Genomic DNA, 17,634 nt, shown 5'->3' with positions numbered 1-17,634 from the left:
ATCAGGTCGACCGTTGCCGTCAGAGTCGGGCGTGTTTGAATGGAAATAGGGGTAGCCTCGTGAGCCATTTTGCTGATCAATCTGTCACGGATGAGACGCCCAGTTTCACAACACGTAAGTGCCTTTACCCATGCGGACCTCAACCTCAAACTGAACCTTTGCCTTTACCTAATCCTGTGTTTCCTGCTCCCATTTAAACAAAGTACCACAATGCTCAAACCGCAAACGCTCCCAAGCTTTGTCCACCCTACCTCGGCATATCTGCACGAAGCTCCAATCGGTGACAACCATCTATTGTCAACTTAATGTGGCTCGATGTTGTGCTGGCAAGACAAGGTAACACACCCGCGCTGAACCCTAACCCCCACGACTTACACCTCCCCTACCCCACCAACTCCTTTGAGACCTTCACTTCAGCATCCAACAAAGAACACCATCTCAGATCCCGAAAGCCGAATGGATACGGTGGGAGCTCCAAAAAGGGAACTAGCTTACCACGTCACCTCTTTGATCGAGGTGTGTCGAGGAGGGAATAGCGCCATTAGCATTGCGGGGCAGTAGCGCTTAAGCCTTCACGTCATCGCAAGCCGAGCACGCCATCCCTCAAATCGATATCGCAATCATCCCAATGCTCTTTCCTGAACAAAATCCCAACGCCCAGCACCGATGTCACTGAGGAGCGGGCTGCCGAAACGTGGGTGCATCATGGCCTCTTCCAATGAGACCTCGGCCCCATTGCAGATGATAGTCTCTGGGCCCAGTCCCAGGATGATCACGCAATCGAAAAGATGGCCCCCTTCTATCGAGGACACCATGTACTTATAAGCCAGACATGTGAGCTCTCGGTCAGACCCAAATATTCCATTATCAGATCAAGCTCTTTCATTTGGCAGTCATCACCCAGCACTTCCAAACCGCTCCCTACCTTACCCACCACCACACACATACCATACACAATGGCTCCCGGAATCCTAGTAGAAGAGCCTGCGGCTCAACTTCCTCAAGTCACCAAGAGCAACCTCGATGCCCCCCGCCACATCTTCCCTGACGGCATCCGCACATCTGGCCAGCACCCCCCTCTCTACGACGTCCTGAAGCCCTACTCTGAGTTCCCCAAGGAGATCACCGGCCGCACAGTATGGAAGCGCGATGACTTCATCAACAACCCTGAGAAGTGGGTGCACCCCTTCACAGATGAGGAGGTTGCCGAGTTGTCCGCCACCGCCGACGCTTTCATCGCCAGCGGCACACCACTCACCGGCATCTCCAAGGAGAACTTTGTCCTTCCCAAGCTCGGCAAGGTCTTGACTGACCTCCGGGAAGATCTCCTCAACGGCAAGGGCTTCATCCTCTTCAAGCGCTTCCCTGCCGATGTTTGGGGCCCAGAGAAGAACGCCGTCGCCTACATGGGTCTCGGCACCTATCTTGGATACTTTGTCTCTCAGAACGGCCGCGGCCACGTCCTCGGCCACGTCAAGGATGTCGGTGATGACCCGACTCAGATCCACACCGTCCGCATCTATCGCACTGCCGCCCGCCAGTTCTTCCACGCTGATGATGGTGATATCGTCGGTCTTTTGTGCGTACACCGCGCCCAGGAAGGTGGTGAGAGCGACATTGTCTCGGTTCACAACGTCTGGAACATTCTCCAGAAGGAGCACCCTGATGTTGCCGAGACTCTGACCAAGCCGATCTGGTACTTTGACCGCAAGGGTGAGGTCAGCGATGGCCAGGAGGAGTGGGTTCGCCAGCCTATTGTTTACATAGAGAACGGTGGCCAGGGCCGCCTCTACTGCAAGTGGGACCCCTACTATGTCAAGTCTTTGACCAGATTCTCCGACAAGGGCATCATTCCTCCTCTCAGCGAGGAGCAACTTCATGCTCTGAAGGTGCTTGAGGATACCTGCCAGCAGGAGGCTCTGCACATGGTTTTGGAGGTTGGAGACATTCAGTTCTTGAGTAATGCTCACTTGCTCCATGCTCGCACTGCTTACAAGGGTGAGTTTCTTCTTTCGGCTCTCCAACATTGACTTTTGTTTCCGTGCTAACTTTGGACAATAGACTTTGCCCCTCCCGCTCCCAGAAGACATCTCCTCAGACTCTGGCTCGCCACTCCCGAGGGTGAGGGCGGGTGGGCTCTTCCCATGCCTGACAGCCATGAGAAGAAGCGTGGTGGTATCCAGGTCAACGACACTCCTCCTCGTGCGCCTCTTGATGCCGAGTAAATGATGGTTGGATGGGGACAGGCAAAAAAAAATAAAAATGAAATGATAATGAACAAAAACACAACGTGTACACACAAGGGACAGATGCTTAGATAGCACGTCTCAGACATGTATTTTTAAAATGTCAGCTGATGATGAATTGATGATACCACTTATTCTTTTTGATAAGTTTGTCTTGGTCTTGGTGAGCATTGATGTGCCTTGGGAGAGGGTTGACTCGCGGGTGAGGTAATCTAGGCAGGCTGATGCGTCGCATCCCTATGGTGAAGAGTAAATGAGGGTGGAGCAGTTGGTTGGGGCGGGGTGGGTTAACATACCGGCGTGTATCGAGCGGCAAACTCACAATGGGGAGCTCGTTTCTGGACGAGACTGCCTTTTGGAGGCAGCGATGGCTGTGGCGGTGGCTGAGGTGCTCCGACGGCTTGGGAGGGGGTGAGGGTTGTAGTGAGGTGGGGTGATAATTATGTCTTCTGCCCATTGGGACCAGGAGAAGAGGGTTGAGGTTTGGGGGGTGGTTGATGTGGTAGTGGGTAGGTTGGATGTTGTGAGGAATGACAAGATGATGGTAATGGTGAAGGGGGTGAGGGGGTATAACCACAGTACTATCCCCCGTATCCCCACAGGTTGGCGCCAGTAGGTCTCGAATCTACCCTGGGTTCAAGATACAGCCTCACAGAGGTTATTGTGATGAAATGAGATATTGATCCAAGTGGAATTTTTGGTGATGAGGTGGAGGGAGATACTGCAAGGTATGGTATGTACCATTAGGTATTGATATGGACTTTGAATGATGATTGTTCTTTTTTGAAGGTTAGTTCCATTGGATACCTTTGGAAGTGATGGAAACCCTACGCAGAAGAACATGCGATGAAAATGAGGTACAAGCAAGATGCCAAAGAAAAGGAAAGCAAGCCAAATATACCCTTAACCAGCCAACCTATGGGCTCAGGCCAGTGGCCTAAGAGCAACCTCTCTGCCTGACCCACTACCTACCTAGTGAGTAACCTCTCCTCTTACACAAAGTAAGTGAAGAAACATGTTGCTGGGCAAATACCTCTCGTCTTTTTACCCGAACGCTATTAATGGACAAAAAGTACAGGAAACCAGCGAGTTTGCCTAGGCTTGACAGTTCTCCAAGGCCGCAACTAGTCTCGCACAAAGCTCCCGCTTGCTCTCCTTCGCTACTTCATCATGCGCTACTATCCACCATGAGACAACTGAGCACAACGTCGGCATAAAAATTCCCACATGCCCACCTAAGACGATTCAAGTACTCTCGACAGATCCACCTGCGTCGTTCATAATGATCCTCTTTGTCGTAATCGGGAATCTTGTTATAACCAGAGCGGAAGTTCCCATAGTTCTTCAACTCCTCCCAGAACCCAACTTTGAGAAGCAGTATAACAAGAGAGTACACGTCATATGCATGGCGATACCGCCGCTGCGGATCTGTGTGTTTTGCCGGGTGCTGATAATAGTCGAGTGTAAAGCCAGCAATGTTTAGATCTTTTGTTTGTTCCGGTTCTTTGGTCTTGTTCAGTATATCGCGGCCATATATACTAGCTGGCCGGGGGAATACCCTTCCATGCTTTTCCTCTGAATCCATGCTTGAGGAGTCATCGGTATCCCGCCAGGTGTATGTAGTGTGATGTTTTAGTATATTACGGGAATCCACTGGGGGCTTTCTATGTTCATCCTTTTGAGAGGAGGGGTTTGCGCGTTTCATGCTTGATGTCGTTCGGCCGTGAAAAAATATAGCCCATCAGGATGGGCTTCGAAATATCTATTTCAATTTTGATTTCATAGCGGTCCTCTTGGAGCGTGCTCACATGTTGCGGAAAGAACATGACAGACTCTGCACGTATCATCTCGCAATGAGAAGAGCCTGATATGCATAAGCACCTGTGGCTGTCTTCAATATTGGCTTGGCCCAACCAGTTAAGATAGGGGAAGTCACCCTCCCAGTGCGCCCTGCAGGTTGCCTGCTCTGACCAGTATCAAGCCACCAATCGTGTCTGTGTCCAACCTCAACTGAATTCTGCTTGGACATCACGTCGCATCAGCGCGACAAATTACAATGCCTCTGCTTCTGTAGGTGCTCCCAGGGTTCTGGTCCCACCTTTTGCCAGGCCCACACACTCAGGTTGCTCTGAGGGCTCATATTTCGCGTGCCTTTCTGTGGCCTTCCTCTGTTTGTCAGATTTTGCTCCATTACCACAACCTTCCTCCTGCACTTTTTTGCTTCACCTTTGGCGCCAGTCACTTTTCGGCCCACAACTTCCAATTTTCTACAGTCGTTAATCTGTTTTCAGCGCGTTATTCGGGTCTTATGGTAAGATCAGGTGTGAAAACCTGCAGCTGCAAGGCTTGCAGATCACACATGGTTCGGCAGACAGTCAAAAGCTGAAAACTGAAACTCTTGAGCTGTGATGTCTCTGCATTGTACCTAGCTTGTATGGAAGACAATAATGAATACAGTGCAGTCCATGGCAAAACTACGCCCCTATTATAAGGTAAGTACCATGTAAAGTGTGGAAATGTTTGAATCCGGCCCCTGGGAACGACTCTGGTGCTTTGTCTGGTTCAGCATCTCTGGCAAATCCGTTCTGTGTCCACGTGTCTGCTCAGCCAAATGAGGTTCTTCACAAAGTGTGTGTTGGAGCTCATGTACTTATCAGCTGCCCTGCAGAGCTCTTGGGTGTAGGCGGAGTTTGAGTCGCAGGCATGTGTTGTAAGTATTGGGAGCACGCCATGATCGAATTGCTAGTATAACAAGACCTTCTTGCAGCAGCTGAACCCCAGAGAGAAAATTATTACCAGTCAAGGTAAATAGACTGTGTTGTGAAGATATGGAATGTTTCTTTTTTAAGGGTGAAAGTCAAAATGTCTCCCGCCACATGAAGCCGGAGGCTTGACCATCCCAAACCTTCTTCACACCCCCTCAATCGTCTCGCCACAAACGAAAAAAAAAAAAAAAAAAAAAAAAGAAAAAGCCTAAATGTGCCTCAAACCTTCCACCTCACCCACTCCTAACCTTCAACACGCAAAAGTGTCAGAATTCTCGCGAAATTTAAAGCTCTCTATTCCCGCTTACTCCAAAGTCTCCTTTCTCGTCTTCAACCATCAACATCCATCCGCCCAAGCAAAACATTCTCGAGCGGCCCTCATCAAGAACTTACCGCGTCATCAACTTTGACCGCCGCTTGACTCATTTCCCCCCCGCGCTTGCAAACTATTCCCAGACATCAACCAACCGTCCGCGCACGCTCCTCCAAACCTCCCCTCTACACCCCCCCCCCCCCAAACGAATATCTTCAGACATCTCCCGCGCGCCAACCAAAGAAATGCCGTCGGAAGATGACTACTTCTTGAGATCATATATCTTGCTGTCTCCAGCGGGGTTTATCGATGAAACCGGTCATCGAGACCCGCACAGGTATTTTTGGGATTATGTTGATGAGGACGACGAAGAAGAGGTCCCTGTCATCCATACAAGGGCGTTGAAAGAGGGGGAGGACAAGAAGTGCGCGATCTGTCTGAACGAGATGGTGGGGGTGGTGGTGGTGGAGGTGCCGGGTTGTGGGCATATTTTTCATGGGGGGTGTCTGCGTGAGTGGTTAAGGGGGGGCAATAAGACTTGTCCGATGTGTCGGGGTAAGGTTAAGGGACGGGTGGGGGTAGAGGAGGAGGAGGAGGGGGGGTATGAGATGGAGGGAGATGGTGAGGGGTGGATTCAGGGTGAGAGTGAGTGGGTCACTGAAAGTGAGATTGAGAGTGAGAGTGAGAGGGGCAGTGAAAGTGAAAATGGAAGTGATAGTGAGAGTGAGAGTGAGGGGATGGACTCTGAGCCGAGCGAGAGTGAGGATGTGGATATGGATCGGGATTTCGACCAAATTTTCCCGGCGTATCCTGAGCTTCATGGCCCGGCGGTGAGATTTCTAGACTACCTACCTACCTTAGTGATTGATCAATGGCTGCCGCAGCTAGAGTGGGACGAGTCGCGGACCGGCAGGCGAGGAGAGCTTGTGATACGTCACAGAGAGAGAGTGCAGCTTAGGGAGGAGCAACCGGAGTAAGACTGGGAGGGTTTTAGTGATTGATCGGGCGATCATTCCTTTCCCCTAACGCGCAAAGCAAAAGCCCACAAAGCTTTTGATGAGGGCGGAGATGTGCAATATGGTTATATGTTTGACGACGATTGGAATAAAGAGAACAGTCTGCTTCATTATCATCATTAAGCGGTCAAGGAGATTGTTTTGCCCAGCAGCAACGCACGCAGGATACTCTCTTTGACTCTGGTGTGTACTTGCTCTACCCAAATACCATCATACCTATTTAGGGAAAGCTGAGGACAGAAATACAGAATTTGCAAATAAACATCAAAATCAGGTCAGGGTAGGTAAGGTAGCTGAACGTTGTGTAAGGCAGGAAGCTCAGCCTGGTTCAGTACCCAACAACGCGGCCGCCACCAGCTCACCACATCACACCAAAGAGATCCTCCTCGGTGGCCCTACCAAGCTACCAATTAACTCTCCATACATGAACCCATGCACATACGCCTCGCCGATAATCTTGTAACAACCCGAAGTGTCAGTCTCCCTGAGAATGAATGGAACACTGGCTCCCTCAATCACCCAAATCTGATCATGAAGTTCCCCGTCTGGCTCTCTTGTCGATTTTGGGCCTAACCCGAATCTCTCCCCGTCAGTAAGCCCCTCAGGATGGAAGACGATCTCGCTTGCTTCCGTTAATTTGAAGTTGATATACGAGGCGCAATATCTGCAAGGGTCGGACCCATTGTCAAACGTTTCCGTTTCTAGCCTCGCGCTGAAGTCAGGGATCCAACCGGGAAGGTCCTCGATCTCTCGGTTTGACGGATCTTCAATGTGTGATAGTACAGAGAGACTGTTGGTATCCTTAATTATGGCCTCTGCTGTCGCCCGAAAAACGGCCTGGGCACTTTGGCGGTAGTTTGGCGCAACAAGCCCCTTTCCTTCTGCAATGTTCAAAAATGCAAATACCTTGTCCTGAGGGTCAAAGGCATTGAGGTTCCGAAAGACCGATATGACAGGAAGTAGACTTAGCCGCTCGTGAAAAAGGCTCAAGGGAACTGAGTCAGCCGGGGCACTGATAATTGTACCCGAGTGATATCCAAATGCACCCGTGGTAAAACCTCGATGTCCCAGCCTCTCTCACTCCGTCCTGTCACTACCATGGTACCTGTGTCCGCCAGGTCCAGGTTCGATCTTTCGCGAATATATTGGAATCCCCGAAGGAAAATGAAAGCATCTCGTGGCTCAATTGCCAATCGCTCTGCATGATCCAAAGTGACCCCTTGTTCATCCTCGAGATATCCCGTATGCATTGCAACGAAAGCCTCAGTGTTTGATACGGACCGACCAGTAAGCAGGCCTCGTCCTAACTCGCATAACTCATCTTCCAATCCATACCTGTCAATCACCTCCAGCGCCAACAGAACCATCGTCATAGGGAACAGGTTAGTGGAGGTTAAGACGAAGGTACGTTTTGCGAAAGTCGCCTCCTGCGCGACCCATGCTCGACGAAACCAAATACGGTGAAAAAAAGCGAATAAGCCGAACAAATGGCGTATAGACATTCACTCAATCGACGAAAGCGTTGTGTCAATGTTGATGTCGCTCCTGGAGCGCTCTTCTCCCTTTTCAATCTTCTCCCTCATCCGTTTCGCACGGGGTGCCTCCCAATCCATTAGTCGACTGAACCCTTGGGCTGCCCATTCCGACAGTCTGTCACTCTTCCCGGTCCATGGCAAAACGTGTTTGACAGATTGATAGACCCTGGACATCAGCGATACCTGAGAACCTCGCTCGTCTGGGTCGTCCTGGTTGATGCATATAGCATCGATCCAAAGCGGATAGCCCACATTGTCGAAACATGAGTCTAGCTGAAGCCTGCCCCAACCGTGAGGTCCTGCAGAGTCTTTTCGTACCCGTTGAACTGTCTTCAAGAAGTGAAACAGATTCTCCTTGACCTGCACGCCGCAGCCATCCACCTCAATCCACCTTAATTTGTCACCGTTCCAATCAACCTTCTCTTCAGCTATCATGTACCGGCTACTTTGACATAATAAATCCATTTTGCCGGGTCTAGCCATCCAAATCGTTCATTATTCGGCCTCTTGATGGAACAGAAAGAGGGGTTTCTGAAATTCATTGAATCTGGCACCGACTCTCGAATCGTGATTGGGTTTCCCCACATATAAGACAGAGCCACATATTCCGGCAGCGAGGCTAAGTCCGAGTCTAGGTTGATGATTCGAGTTGACAGTCTGATGATGTTTCTGTCTCCTGCAGCTGGCTTGATCATATCGAGGATTCTGATGGATGCTGCGCTAGGTAAAGGGCCGTAAACAAGTGGCGGTAGGTGTGACAGGTCTGAATCAAAGGCTTTTTTCAGCTTCTTCGATACGCAGGCGGTGTAGCTGGCTAACCACACCAGCAGAGTGTGGAGCATGGAGATGCTGCCCTGAGGTGAATTGATTGACATCCTGTTTGCCGGAAAGTGGTAGTGGATCGAGGGGCAAATGGTGCTGGAAAACAGAACACCTGGAGCTTGTGTACCGTGAATTTAAACGCAATTCCGTGGAGGTGAGGATGTGCCAAGTCGATAGTTATTGGGGGTGATGCTGTGGCTAAGGCAGCCCGATACCGGGGTGGTGATTCGATCAAAGCCCTGGCGCTGTAGGCATACCATACCGCAAGGATAACTGAGCAATTCAGTGAGGCTCAAGTCGAATCACCGTGTACTCTCGCGCAAGCCGTGCCTCGACTCCCCTCTTCACTCCAACTAAGACAGAAACGTAAGCGAAAAAGAAGCAACCCAGAGTCTGTTCAATACCACTTACAAATATTGTAGTATAGGTACTTTCCCAATATCGGAGCCCAGAGCATTGCCGACACCACCTGGCCATAGGTCCAGTCTTTCGGTGACGAATTCAAACCGCGGCTGATGGTCCAAAGAGTGACGAAATGTAAGGCCGTGGCGATGGCAAGGGTCATCTGCAATCCGTACCAAGACACCCGAAAGAAATGCTTTCCCAAGTAAGCCAGCAACTGGCCAGGTCTATGCCTCTCGACAATAGGTGAAATAATCGGCCATGTCCGATGTGCGCTCTGCGCAAGAAGGAGTACCAGGGCGGTTGTATATCCTACAATCAGCATGGGCATTTCCACAAGTTGAAGATTGTATAAAGGCGTCAGGCAATACGCTGTCAGAGAAGGGTTACCACCACACTCATCCACTGGTACTAGATCTTTTAGCCGGCCTAAGAGGATGTGGAAAGGGACTTGAGTGACAATTTGCCACCTGATGACCTCTGAAAAGATGCAGACAATGATGCAAAGCGTCAAGGTATACCACCAGCTCATTCCGGCACGGTGTAGTACTGACTGTGTCAGAAGCACAGGCAACATGCTGTTGACCGCCAGAGCACGAATCAACTGCCCATTCATGATGGTGTCGCTCAGGGATTGGATCGATTCTTGCTGGCTGCAAGACAAGCCGCAGGTAAAGCTCGGCTCAAACGTGGCAATGGTCGCGATCTGAATGGCCATGGTGAAGAATGCTTGGGCTTCCTGGAATTCCACGGCAGCCGAAACCAACGCACCGTGGACTCTGGATGTTGTGAGTTTTCTGTGACGACGCTCCGCTTTCTTCCAATCGCCTCGCTTGTGGACCAAAAGAACGAACCGGGCCCAAGAGCTGATTATCGTGATGAAAACAAACGAGGTGACTGAGACTGATGCCTGTATCATTTGTGACAGCAGGACCTGGAGAAGGGTTAGGCGGTCAGCTTCTGAATCCAAAAGAATCGCCAGTTTTCCAGAGGAAAATGCCAACTTACCCCGGGCCCTGCAATGTCAGGCTCAAACTCCATATCAAGCTTGCCACAATATTGGCCTAGGCCGTCATGAAGGACCTGGAATTGCTCAAGGGTAGCGGCGTTATGCGGACCACCCAGGTGTCCCCTTAGTTCGATAAGCTGTGTCGTGCAGGTGGCCATGCCGGATATTCTACCTTCGCCTTCGCAGGACGACACAGCGCATCGTACAATATCATCGAGTATCTGAGTTGCATTAATGTTTTCGGGGACACCAGCTATTTGTAGTGATGTCGGGGTGTCCTCCAGTGGGGCTTCTCGAATAACAATGCCGTCATCTGCCAGTAAGCCCGCGGTTGCAAAGGCAAGGCAGTTTCCTAGAATGCTGAGGGAACTGAACAATATCTTGGGGTCGGAGCATTGCCCTGCGCATTGTCGACCATGCAGTGAGCCTCTACACCCCGACTCAAAAAGCGGTTCCTGCCATATTGAATTTTGTTGGACAAAAGGTCTTTGAGTTGTGGCAGCCGGCGAGAGAACACCATCAAGCAAGTTCCGACTCCCCTGTTGAGTGGCAGAAAGGGACCTTGGTGCGCGACTCCATGTTGATCCCGAGGACGCCTCGCCATTGGTATTAAGCAGATCAAATAGCTTGTCGACATTCGCTGGGACGAGTGACTCCGCCCGTGGAGACAGGTCACTTAACATTGCGGTTAGCCTCAAGCAACAAAATGGCCATCATGATGAGGACTGGAGATGTTTGTTCAGATCAAGCGTGCCTCTAGAAGCTCCTCGTTGATCAAGGTCCTCGAATTCCGGGTAGTAGTAGGAAGGGATTCTCCCTGCATATCCGGCGTTGTAACCACTTCTTAACCACCTCGATACAGCAGGGTAAATGAGCAAATGAGGGGCGTTTGACAAGATAATTGGCTATCGGGAGTTACGTAGCCGGAATTCCAATGATTTAGTATGGCGCAGTCCAATAAGAGGGTCGATTGTCCACGGCAATAAACGAGAAGGAATTGGACCTTGATTGTACGTACTACGAAAGCGAGAGCATCACCGTGTTCCTGGAAAGATCTGCGAATTATCGGACATTCGGAAAACATTGATCCGATACTCAGAGTTTGTCCCTCCCCGATATCTCTTGCGAGGGCAAGAAAGTGCCCCGCAGGCGGCAGTGTTATCCCCTGCCTGTCGTACTTTCCGCTTTCGCCAGCCATACTCTTCTGGGCCACACTCCCGTCTCCCATCGAGACTAACAGACTGGGAACTTTTCATTTTCCTTTTCATTGTAGATCTCGTCAAGCATTCTTCGTGTCATTTTGTTGCGATTCCAGTGCCTCCAGAACCGAAGACCTGCACGAAGACCCAATTTTTCCAACTTGTATAACTCATTAAAAACCGTAACTAGCTAGTATCGACCCTCTGCCCTAGCTATTGAAAAGCACTCGCCCCGGGCATACGATTTTTTGGCTGTAAATAGCCGACAATAAATGATGGCCGGGATGTCTAAGTAGCGAGGTGTGTAGTCAACAGAACGAGCGATTTCTTCTCGAGATGAGGATTCAGTTATCTCTCAACCCAAAATTCACTGCTGGAGGTCTTGCACCACTTGTGGTAAATCTCGACGAAGCCCGACCATGTTCACCTGCCAAGGCGATGGCAAGAAACGCGCAACAAGAATCATCTGCCGGATAACACCCACCTTCCTCAGGGTGCTACTATCGGTGGTCTCGTCGACGTCTGCCTGCTGCAGCTATTCCAGAAACCGCAGCACGTAAACATAGTTTGCGAGCTGTTCGAGGCTGACAACAGAGAAATAACAGACATCCAGCTAGTATCCCATTGACCCCCCATATCCTCGTTCCTATCACCATGGTATACCTGCCAACACCAAAGCCCGCGTTGGGTTCCAAGGTTCCCTTTGCCCGACGATAGATGACGAACTTGTGATCAAGACAACGTCAGCGCAACGGCTACCTCGAAGAATAAAAGACCTCCATCGCCAAGTCACTCGGAAGAATCATTTGGAATCCGCCATGATTAGGAGGGCAGGTTGGCGCTGCTGTTTCCTGCTCGGCGTACGCGGCCCGATATTCGAGTGATCAAAACCTGCAGCACCAAGAAGCTCAGCCAACAACGAGACAAAAACACAATGTGCTCAACTCAACACACATGTCCAAGACTGGCAGGCGCTTGCACACCAGATTCCTCAACATCAAGATGCCAACCACATCACACAGCCTCCTCGACGCGTAGCGGTCAACGGGCGGTTCCCCGAATATCCTTCAAGAGACATGCCCACATGCTCAAAATACCACAGAAGCTGGGCTGCAACGGAAGCGACAAAAACTTTTGTCGAATCGCTTCCTGGTTTTGTGGAAACATGATGACAGAGTCCCGGGAAAGGAGGCCGCTGAAGGCCGGGGTGCATGATGCACAAGGTGCCTTTCTCTGCCGCTCCCTGCGGGGGCGCTTTCTCCATCAAGAGTCTGCGGAGGAGGACACACGAAGACTGCAGTTGGATGAGATCATCGGATTTGTGGGGAACACGATTCCTGAAACCGGGAAAAGCTTGTCAGAGGGACAACTGACGTCCATCAGAGAAGAAAACCCTGAAGGGGAAAAGATTGCAGGGGCAAGACAGATCAAGGTCTAGAGGCTTGGCTAGGCCCGTCTGGGGGATTGTCGGCAAGGCTGCCGAACATTCTATATTGGTCTCCGGACCATCATGTTCCGCCCGTCCACCGGCGGCCCTCACGGATGACAACCTCACTGCACCGAGTCGGACTAGGCGCCGAGATGTTGCACCCAGATCGGGATCGTGACCGGATTGACGCCGGCGTGGCACTCCTTGGCCTCCAAGCCACCAAGCCTGCTGTCATGCCCCCCAGATTCCGCGCGGCTACTGCTGCCAACTGCGGAACCCGAGGCCGTCAAGTCTTTGCAACCGAAAGATGGACAATCTTGAAAGCATGATGGCGGGACTTGGTGTTGTCACGGCAGGTGGCACAGGTATATATACCCGTCACCATCCCATCCAGAATCCTTTCTAGAGAGCCATCCATCGACGAGCACATTCGAGCAAGTTTACCTGGACCACTCCCTCAAACTCCATCCACCGTCACCATGAAGTTCGCCCCTATCCTCCTTGCCTCCGCCGCGAGCGCCCACACCATCTTCTCCTCCCTCGAGGTGAACGGTGTCAACCACGGTGTTGGTGGTGGTGTCCGTGTGCCCAGCTACAACGGCCCCATTGAGAATGTCGACTCTGCCTCGATCGCCTGCAACGGTGCTCCCAACCCGACCACCCCCACCTCCAAGGTCATCACCGTCCAGGCTGGTCAGAACGTGACCGCCATCTGGCGCTACATGCTCTCCACCACCGGCTCTGCCCCCAACGATGTCATGGACATCACCCACAAGGGCCCCACCATGGCCTACCTCAAGAAGGTCAACGACGCTACCACCGACTCTGGTGTCGGCGGCGGTTGGTTCAAGATCCAGGAGGACGGCTACAACAACGGCGTCTGGGGCACCGAGAAGGTCATCAACGGCCAGGGCCGCCACAGCATCAAGATCCCCTCCTGCATCGCCCCCGGCCAGTACCTCCTCCGTGCTGAGATGCTTGCTCTCCACGGTGCCGGCAACTACCCCGGTGCTCAGTTCTACATGGAGTGTGCTCAGCTCAACATTGTCGGCGGTACCGGCAGCAAGACCCCCTCCACCGTTGCCTTCCCCGGTGCTTACTCTGTAAGTTTTTGCCTTGATACATCATCACTTTGTTCCCAGCCAATTGGTTACTAACTCGTATATGTAGGGCTCCCACCCCGGTGTCAAGATCAGCATCTACTGGCCCCCTGTCACCAACTACCAGATCCCCGGCCCCTCGGTCTTCACCTGCTAGGAAGTTTCTTCTTGAGCGGCGGTGGAACAAGGGGTTTTTTTTTTCATTTTTGGCGAGGTGGTAGTAGAAGAAAGCGAATAGCATTGATAGAGTGGATGGGAGTGGGAACGGTGCATTAGCATCCATGTGAGTTTTTCACCTCGGTGATAACTCTGATGGCATTCTTTTCAAACTTCTTGTAGATATTCAATGTCTGGCCTCTTCTTTGGGACGAGAGTTGGGACATAACAATTTTGATACATGGGCGTTTTTGCTCAACTCAAAAACACTTCTCCGTCGCAGTGACATTTTCTCTTGTCGTCGTTGCCAAGAGGGTGCCACCCATGTCTAACCGATCGGCTTTGGAAGCCGTTAGCTTGGTTGCTTTGAGCTTGTTCATAGGGGCGCTAAAGGGAGGGAAGGTAACTGCCGGTACCAAGAATGCTTGTGTTTTGCTTGGGTGTTATTGGTGGGATTTTGGGCGGGCTTGGTATGGTAGGGGGTGATGATCATCTTGGCTTTTTCTTGGGTAGGGGAAGGGTTAGTGGTGGTGGAGGGGAGAACTTTTTGGGGTTGCATTTGGATGGGGTTGCGGAGGGGGAGGTTCCTTTTCGGAGGGGGAAGGTCCAGTTGGTGGTTGTGAATGGTGTGAGAGGATGCGGGGAGGAAAGGATGGGTGGTGAGTAGAGGGTTGTGTGTGAGAAAGGTTGAGTGTAAAATTGGGTCCGCTCTTCAGGAGAGAAAGAGGTGCATGAGGGAATGGGTGAAGGGGAGGGAGTAGGGGGGCACGGGGTGACGGGTGAGGATTAGGGTAATAGGTGTTGCTGGTTTAAACGGTGTATGCCGTTGGCCAATGGCTTACAGAGTATATAGCCTTCTTTCTGCACACCTTCTTTCTGCACACCTTCCTTTGGCTTTTATTGGGTGGGCGTAATGTATATTTCACTACTCTCGGCGTCCGCCTTCTTGAATAGCAATCCATCTCCATCAATATCAAACCATATAGATCCCGCAAGGAAGCTGTTACATAGATACCAAGATCATACATGCTGAATATATCCCATTAACAACCTTCTTCTCCAATCATCACGTTCCAGTTCAAACGTGGCTCAGCCTACACACAAGTCAGCACTCTGGTGATAGATTCGGCGGTGGTTTTGCTCACATGAAAGATTTTACCCAAGTTATGATGTATTCTAAGAAGGTCCCTACTAGGCATTGGAATGTTGTCATCATGCGTCAAGGTGATGGGCTGATCTTGGGGAGCAAAATGATCTACAGACATGATCCGGGTCTCTGGATCCATGATACGGCAGGTGTAGATATTTCCATTGCCTTCTCCAGGTTCCAAAGCTATCCGAAACTGTCGGTACTCCTTGACGAACTCCAATCGTGAGGAATATGGTATTTTCGGGCTCGTGGAGGATATCTGGGTGGAAGTTGCGGTCGGAAAGGTCGAAGTACCAACGGAGGGCCCACCACGTAGCTGCACTTTGACGAGCCTGGATCAGTAGGCTCGTGTCAATTGGATTAATATTGAGGTGAGTGGACCTCGAGGTGGACTAACTCTGATGGATTTGTTGTCACCACAATTGAAAATTGTAGAAGAGAGGATGTGAACATAGTAAATAGTGCTACGGAACTTGGTTGCTTGGTCTAGCGGAGATAGGGAGGCAAGGTAGCGTCTCTCATACTAACCAGTCATGATACAGCGGTGGTCATCTCTAAGAAGGCATTGTCGTCTGAGATATTGACGCCCTTTTTTGGGGCGTGACCTTTCGGCCATTGTGGCGATATGCTTGTCAATATCCTGGTCAAACTCAGGGGCCAGTGCGGCTGTCATGGTCAGGCGAGCTTTGTGATACCGGTTTCGTACTTCTCATGCACATTGTCAGTATTTGCGAGACGGGGATGAAGAATAGGGGGAGCTGCGGTACCTGGTTTGAAAATGGCATCCACCAAGAAATTTCTCAATTGCCTCAATTTAGCATGATTCTCCGCGTGTTCGACGATCTCTGACATGAGTGTTGAACGTCCTGATGTTGGCAGATTATCGGTGAATGTCTGAAGGGAAGTGTCTCGTGCCATCCATCTTTGTAATTGTTGCGTATCTTTCAAGGGCTTTGCGGCATTTGACTTCCAACTCCATCGGGGGCTTGGGCAAGGGGTCATCGCCACAAGAATCTGACATGGTTGAATTGGCAGACTGCGACACGGGTAGAGTAGCATACGGTATTGCTATGCTATGAATCTATGTCGGGAGAGTGATTCGATGATGAGCGATGAGAACCAATGGCCGACCCTTTAAAAAGTTTTTACGTGCCATTTTCTTTTACTGTGGCTTCTTCGAAGAAGGTTAAAGTGTGCGCCTCTTGGCTTAACTTCCGCAAAGCTACCGGATATTGTGATGTCAATTCAAGTCAAGACTGCAGGCACAATGGATAAACGGCTGAGAAAGAGGTGCTCTTTTCCTGAAACTCTTACAATGCAAAGTCCAGGCTTTCAGGTCAAGTAACTCCCCACAAGAGCCCTCGTTGCATGAGGGACAGCAGACAGACACATTGAACAGCGATATTTACTTTCGTCATACACGGTATTGAATGAATTCAACCTACCTGTCTGTTTTATTTTTATGCATCCCAACTCTTTCACCTTTGTCACGGCAATGTCTTTCACCAAACAGCACAAAACCATTCTCTCCCGACTGTCCCTGAACCAAACCTTTCTTGTGAAAGACCACCAGCGGATCACAACAAAGCAAGCCGGCATCTAAAATAGCACAATGTCGCCAACAAGAGGCCCATCCCGAAAAGCATATAAGATCCCCTATGAGTCCCAAACTTGACTACCATCACTCATCAGCAGCAAGAAAATCAACAACTTACCTACTCATTTCACCACATAACTCCTCAACAACCATCAGGTAACTCTTAACCACCCCCCTTTCCAACCCACTAACCCCCCACCAAAATGTGACAAACCTACCAATCCCAAACCGGCTGCCACGTCGAATCCCACCCCTTTTGCGCCTGGTCCAACCCGGTCCTCCTCCCGTGCGAAACAAACTGCGGCCTCCCCACCGTCCCCGACTGGATCGAGGACATGAGATGCGACATCTTCTCCCCCATGTGCCCCCTCTGCGTCGAAGCCCACGGCCCCAACGGGGCGCTCGACTCGATGCCTGCCTTTCTCGGCGGCCCTTCCACCCCGAGCAGCACGATGGACAAGGTGGACGAGGACTTTATCGAGAACATTCGCGACGACGCGATTAGTTCCATTCAGGAGGCGGAGTATATTGCCAATGAGGACTGGATTGCCGAGCCGACCGAGTTGAGCTTGGAGTACACCGAGTTGGATTTGTCAAAGACCGCGGTGGTTGAGGGGGAGGTTGTGCTGCCCGAGGCGAAGAGGTGTTTGATTGTGGATGGGGTGCCGGAGCCGGAGGATTTGGCGTTGACGCCGACGGATACGATTGTTTTTAGGTTTTGAGGTGAGTAAAGTGGGGGGTGGATTATAGGTGAGTAAGGTGAGTCCGTAGTAAGGAGTAGGAATTGTTCCCGGGCCCTTGCTGGCTTCAATGGAGACAAAGGTTTTGGCAATGAGATTGTCTTACTAATTCTTTGTGTGGAAATACCTCATGATTCTGTGTGTCTATGTGTGTG

At 50.9% G+C, this 17,634-nt stretch overlaps 5 protein-coding genes across 5 annotated transcripts; 3 read left to right on the top strand and 2 right to left on the bottom strand.

The window, feature by feature from the left end:
* Positions 1-161: 161 nt before the first annotated feature.
* On the top strand, positions 162-2,378 carry QC761_204890 (uncharacterized protein). The gene is made up of 3 exons (XM_062876216.1): positions 162-336; positions 443-1,998; positions 2,062-2,378. The coding sequence occupies exons 2-3, from the start codon at positions 789-791 to the stop codon at positions 2,223-2,225; spliced, it is 1,374 nt and encodes a 457-aa protein (XP_062734793.1). The 5' UTR covers positions 162-336; positions 443-788; the 3' UTR covers positions 2,226-2,378.
* Positions 2,379-6,937: 4,559 nt separating this feature from the next.
* On the bottom strand, positions 6,938-11,107 carry QC761_204870 (uncharacterized protein). The gene is made up of 3 exons (XM_062876215.1): positions 10,108-11,107; positions 9,109-10,033; positions 6,938-9,050 (listed from the first exon to the last, which is right to left on the bottom strand). Exons 1-3 carry the CDS (start codon positions 10,789-10,791, stop codon positions 8,980-8,982), a joined length of 1,680 nt encoding a protein of 559 aa, XP_062734792.1. The 5' UTR covers positions 10,792-11,107; the 3' UTR covers positions 6,938-8,979.
* Positions 11,108-11,258: 151 nt separating this feature from the next.
* QC761_204860 (uncharacterized protein) lies at positions 11,259-14,406 on the top strand. The gene is made up of 2 exons (XM_062876214.1): positions 11,259-13,839; positions 13,907-14,406. Exons 1-2 carry the CDS (start codon positions 13,216-13,218, stop codon positions 13,991-13,993), a joined length of 711 nt encoding a protein of 236 aa, XP_062734791.1. The 5' UTR covers positions 11,259-13,215; the 3' UTR covers positions 13,994-14,406.
* Positions 14,407-14,892: 486 nt separating this feature from the next.
* On the bottom strand, positions 14,893-16,291 carry QC761_204856 (uncharacterized protein). The gene is made up of 4 exons (XM_062876213.1): positions 15,910-16,291; positions 15,671-15,808; positions 15,138-15,463; positions 14,893-15,086 (listed from the first exon to the last, which is right to left on the bottom strand). The coding sequence occupies exons 1-4, from the start codon at positions 16,199-16,201 to the stop codon at positions 15,036-15,038; spliced, it is 807 nt and encodes a 268-aa protein (XP_062734790.1). The 5' UTR covers positions 16,202-16,291; the 3' UTR covers positions 14,893-15,035.
* A 783-nt stretch (positions 16,292-17,074) lies between these two features.
* QC761_204855 (uncharacterized protein) lies at positions 17,075-17,461 on the top strand (the record flags this gene model as incomplete). The annotated part of the gene is made up of 1 exon (XM_062876212.1): positions 17,075-17,461. One exon carries the CDS (start codon positions 17,075-17,077, stop codon positions 17,459-17,461), a length of 387 nt encoding a protein of 128 aa, XP_062734789.1.
* Positions 17,462-17,634: the final 173 nt, after the last annotated feature.

This window comes from Podospora bellae-mahoneyi, chromosome 2, assembly GCF_035222275.1.
Source record: "Podospora bellae-mahoneyi strain CBS 112042 chromosome 2, whole genome shotgun sequence".
In the NCBI taxonomy this organism is placed as follows: domain Eukaryota; kingdom Fungi; phylum Ascomycota; class Sordariomycetes; order Sordariales; family Podosporaceae; genus Podospora; species Podospora bellae-mahoneyi.
Note: the sequence above shows the minus strand (reverse complement) of the source record. Positions and strands in the feature narration are given on the sequence as shown.

What these genes read in the sequence shown, in the direction of transcription:
- QC761_204890 (XM_062876216.1), top strand. Translation starts at nt 789, where the DNA reads ATGGCCCCCTTCTATCGAGGACACCATGTACTTATAAGCCAGACATGT. An exon ending in TGCTCGCACTGCTTACAAGG is followed by an intron (nt 1,999 to 2,061) that starts GTGAGTTTCTTC and finishes TTTGGACAATAG; the next exon opens with ACTTTGCCCCTCCCGCTCCC.
- QC761_204870 (XM_062876215.1), bottom strand. Translation starts at nt 10,791, where the DNA reads ATGTTAAGTGACCTGTCTCCACGGGCGGAGTCACTCGTCCCAGCGAAT. An exon ending in CTGACATTGCAGGGCCCGGG is followed by an intron (nt 10,034 to 10,107) that starts GTAAGTTGGCAT and finishes ACCCTTCTCCAG; the next exon opens with GTCCTGCTGTCACAAATGAT. An exon ending in GTACCTATACTACAATATTT is followed by an intron (nt 9,051 to 9,108) that starts GTAAGTGGTATT and finishes TTTCTGTCTTAG; the next exon opens with TTGGAGTGAAGAGGGGAGTC.
- QC761_204860 (XM_062876214.1), top strand. Translation starts at nt 13,216, where the DNA reads ATGAAGTTCGCCCCTATCCTCCTTGCCTCCGCCGCGAGCGCCCACACC. An exon ending in CCTTCCCCGGTGCTTACTCT is followed by an intron (nt 13,840 to 13,906) that starts GTAAGTTTTTGC and finishes TCGTATATGTAG; the next exon opens with GGCTCCCACCCCGGTGTCAA.
- QC761_204856 (XM_062876213.1), bottom strand. Translation starts at nt 16,201, where the DNA reads ATGCTACTCTACCCGTGTCGCAGTCTGCCAATTCAACCATGTCAGATT. An exon ending in CCACCGCTGTATCATGACTG is followed by an intron (nt 15,464 to 15,670) that starts GTTAGTATGAGA and finishes GGCTCGTCAAAG; the next exon opens with TGCAGCTACGTGGTGGGCCC. An exon ending in ACTTGGGTAAAATCTTTCAT is followed by an intron (nt 15,087 to 15,137) that starts GTGAGCAAAACC and finishes ACTTGTGTGTAG; the next exon opens with GCTGAGCCACGTTTGAACTG.